Raw genomic sequence first — 3084 nt, 5'->3', positions numbered from 1 at the left:
TTAGTTTCGATTGCTTCTCCTCTCCCTCACCCGTAGTTCTTTCCCACTATTTTGTGCCTTTACCCAGATCTGCAACTGCCAATTTCAAGGTTTTTTCCCTGATTTGGGGCTTGATTAGTGTTTGAGGTAGGCTTTGTGGCTGTTGGTAGGTTGGTTCCACTTATATCAGCTTGTTTCTGTGGCTATGACATTTTCCTTTCAAATTTGGTAGTTGCATATTTGGCCGCTCAGATCATGCAAACCTGCAGCCTCAGGCGTTCAATGGCGGCGCCGCTGTCTTATGCAACCATAACATGTGACTCCGCCTTGTGTGACCTGATCTTCTCAGGGATATTGCAGAGCTCACTAGTGTGCTAATGATGTGGTCCTAGTTTGGGTCTTGGTCGCTGCGATGAACTAACTGGGGTTTCTTTCTTTCTCAGAGTAGTATGTAGTTGGTTTTGTTGCCTCACCATGTAAGTTGTGGTGGCTAGATTTGTCTTCGCTTTATGCGATTGGTATGTAGTTTTGTCTTTGAACGATGACTTATTGTGGTCTCACTTACGATGACTCTATGTGGCCTCATACTTGTGCGATGACCTATGTGTTTGCCATTGTTAATTTGTTGCATGTATCATGTTTTTGTGACAAATTCGTACTGAAGACATCTTGTAAGGTAGGGCAGTGCTTGTGGAGCCATTTAGGGGTTTATTGTTGTTTGTTTACTTGTGCAAATTTACTTCAAATCAATTTCTTGAACACTGGAGCTTATGTACCCTATTGGCAACAATTGTAATTGTTTGTGGAGTTCAATGAAATACCACTCTATCGTTTCTTGTCAAAAAAAAAAAAAAAAACCATGGCATTGTTTCACTAACTATAACAAACCTACATCATAGTTATGATTCAATGTAATGCAATAATGTAGGGTGTATATAAGTTTAACCACAAAAATAAAAACTTGCATTTTTCATTTCAACCATGACATGTTAGCATAAGAATAATTCCAGGATTAAGCAATGTAAGTTACTGTGATCAAAACACAAAACCATGTTCATAAGGCAAAGCACAGAAAAGAAACAAACTTGCAGATGAACTTGAACCGGTTGCCATGTTTGATTTTTGCAGTAACACTGCAGTGCACCTTCTCCTCTCTTCAGTGTTCAAGGTTCTTAACTAATAATAGGTCTTGGTCTATAATTGAACACACACTGCGAGAGAATATGACACCATATATATACTACATAATCCTAGTCAAATTCTATAAGGATTCCCCTATTAAAATCCATATAGAAAACCAATTCCTTCCAAATAGTAGTTCAGTACAATATGGATTCACAAATCCATTCCCAACAAGACTTCCTATTCAATCTCTAATCCTATAGCCAAGTTCATAGATTCATACTCATACTCATATTCTTACATTCTCCCACTTGAGCAAGTTCATATGCTTACAATCACAACCAACATGCAACTGATGCTTTTAGATTACTTATATTCAATCTGCACATATAACATTATAATCAAACTGAAATTAGTGGACCTAAATATCCAGTCCCACTATTTATCAACTCAATTCCAAAACAATCAAGTTCATCACAAACAGTAAAAATGTCCACTTGCAATTCACATGAATTCAAAACAACTGCTAGAGTCAAAACACACACACACACACACACACACACACACATATATATATATATATATCAGACCAATCAATTACAAATAATTGAATCTATGAATACTATAGAACTAGCTCACAAATAAACTAACTCTCAATAAAACTAGCTAAACCAGAAAACTTAACTTAAGAGAAGAACATCATAGCTACACCAGCTCTTTGAACTTCACAATAGCAACATTTCTCAACTTTCTTTTGCGACTGTTTCTAATGAAACAAATACTACTCCCATTAATCAAGAGACTTAAGAACACCCATCAACCTTGAAGCAGAAGTTATCTTGTTATTCTTTGCAAAGAAAATTGCAGAATTATTATCACAATACATTGTTAAAGGCTTCTGTATTGATCTCACAATCCTCAATTTTGCCACAAAATTCTTTAACCATACTCCCTGCTTCATTCCTTCAAAACAAGCCACGAATTCTACCTCCATGGTAGAAGTTGCAATGACAGTTTGCTTGGCACTCTTCCAAGACACTGCACTTCCACCTAACAGAAAAATGTATCCACTAGTTGATTTTCTGTCATCTAAATCACTTGCCAAGTCAGAATCGGTGTACCCTTTTAATTCAAGTTCTTCTTCTCTATCATACACAAGCATATAGCCCTTGGTCTCTTGCAGATACCTAAGAACTTTCTTGGCAGCACTACAGTGAGCTTCCCCTAAATTAGATTGAAATATACCCAAAATTCCTATTATGTATGCAATGTCAGGCTTTGTACAAACATACATTAAGCTTCCAACTAATTATGCATATGGCATTTTAGACATCTTCTTGACTTCGAAATCGGTTCTAGGGCATTGTTCTTTTGATAACCGGTCCCTTTGTGAACTGGTACATGACAACCATTACAGCTTTCCATATTGAACCTGGTTAAATTTCTTTCAATGTAAGCTTTGTGAGAAAGTCCCAACAATTTTCTGTTTGTCTCTAGCAATTTCAATCCTTAGAACAAAATGTGTTTCACCAAGGTCATTCATTTCGAAATTTGCATTGAGCAATGCTTTTGTCTCTTTTAACAACTAAATGCTTGAACTACCAAGTAATATATCGTCAACATATAGGACTAGAATTATAAACGTGTGATAGGAGCATATTCATGCGACTTAAATGGCTTGTTCTCGTACTTTTACGTTATGTTTCTTTAGTTATTTTAGTCCTTTATGCTTCTTTTGTGTGTTTTCAGGTTCTAAGGGCTTAAGGAGCAAAGAAGTGCTTTTAGAGGCCTTTGTGGAGCACTATTGGGCTAAGGATGGATAGCTTAGGCTTGGAGCCAAAATGTTGGATGAATTTGAAGGCCTTGTATGCACTTGAGGACACAAAACAATGGCCCTAACCCAATTACACAACCTTGCCATGGGCTTAACCATATAACACCATTTCCTTGCCATGCAAACCACTCTATTTTAGGCCCATTTTA

At 36.9% G+C, this 3084-nt stretch overlaps 1 protein-coding gene across 1 annotated transcript; it reads right to left on the bottom strand.

Annotated features, from left to right (window-relative positions):
• Positions 1–1891: 1891 nt before the first annotated feature.
• Positions 1892–2395, bottom strand: LOC126622856 (secreted RxLR effector protein 161-like). The gene has a single exon (XM_050291553.1). It carries the CDS (start codon positions 2393–2395, stop codon positions 1892–1894), a length of 504 nt encoding a protein of 167 aa, XP_050147510.1.
• Positions 2396–3084: the final 689 nt, after the last annotated feature.

The sequence above is a fragment of the Malus sylvestris genome, chromosome 5 (assembly GCF_916048215.2).
Source record: "Malus sylvestris chromosome 5, drMalSylv7.2, whole genome shotgun sequence".
NCBI classification, from domain to species: Eukaryota; Viridiplantae; Streptophyta; class Magnoliopsida; order Rosales; family Rosaceae; genus Malus; species Malus sylvestris.
Note: the sequence above shows the minus strand (reverse complement) of the source record. Positions and strands in the feature narration are given on the sequence as shown.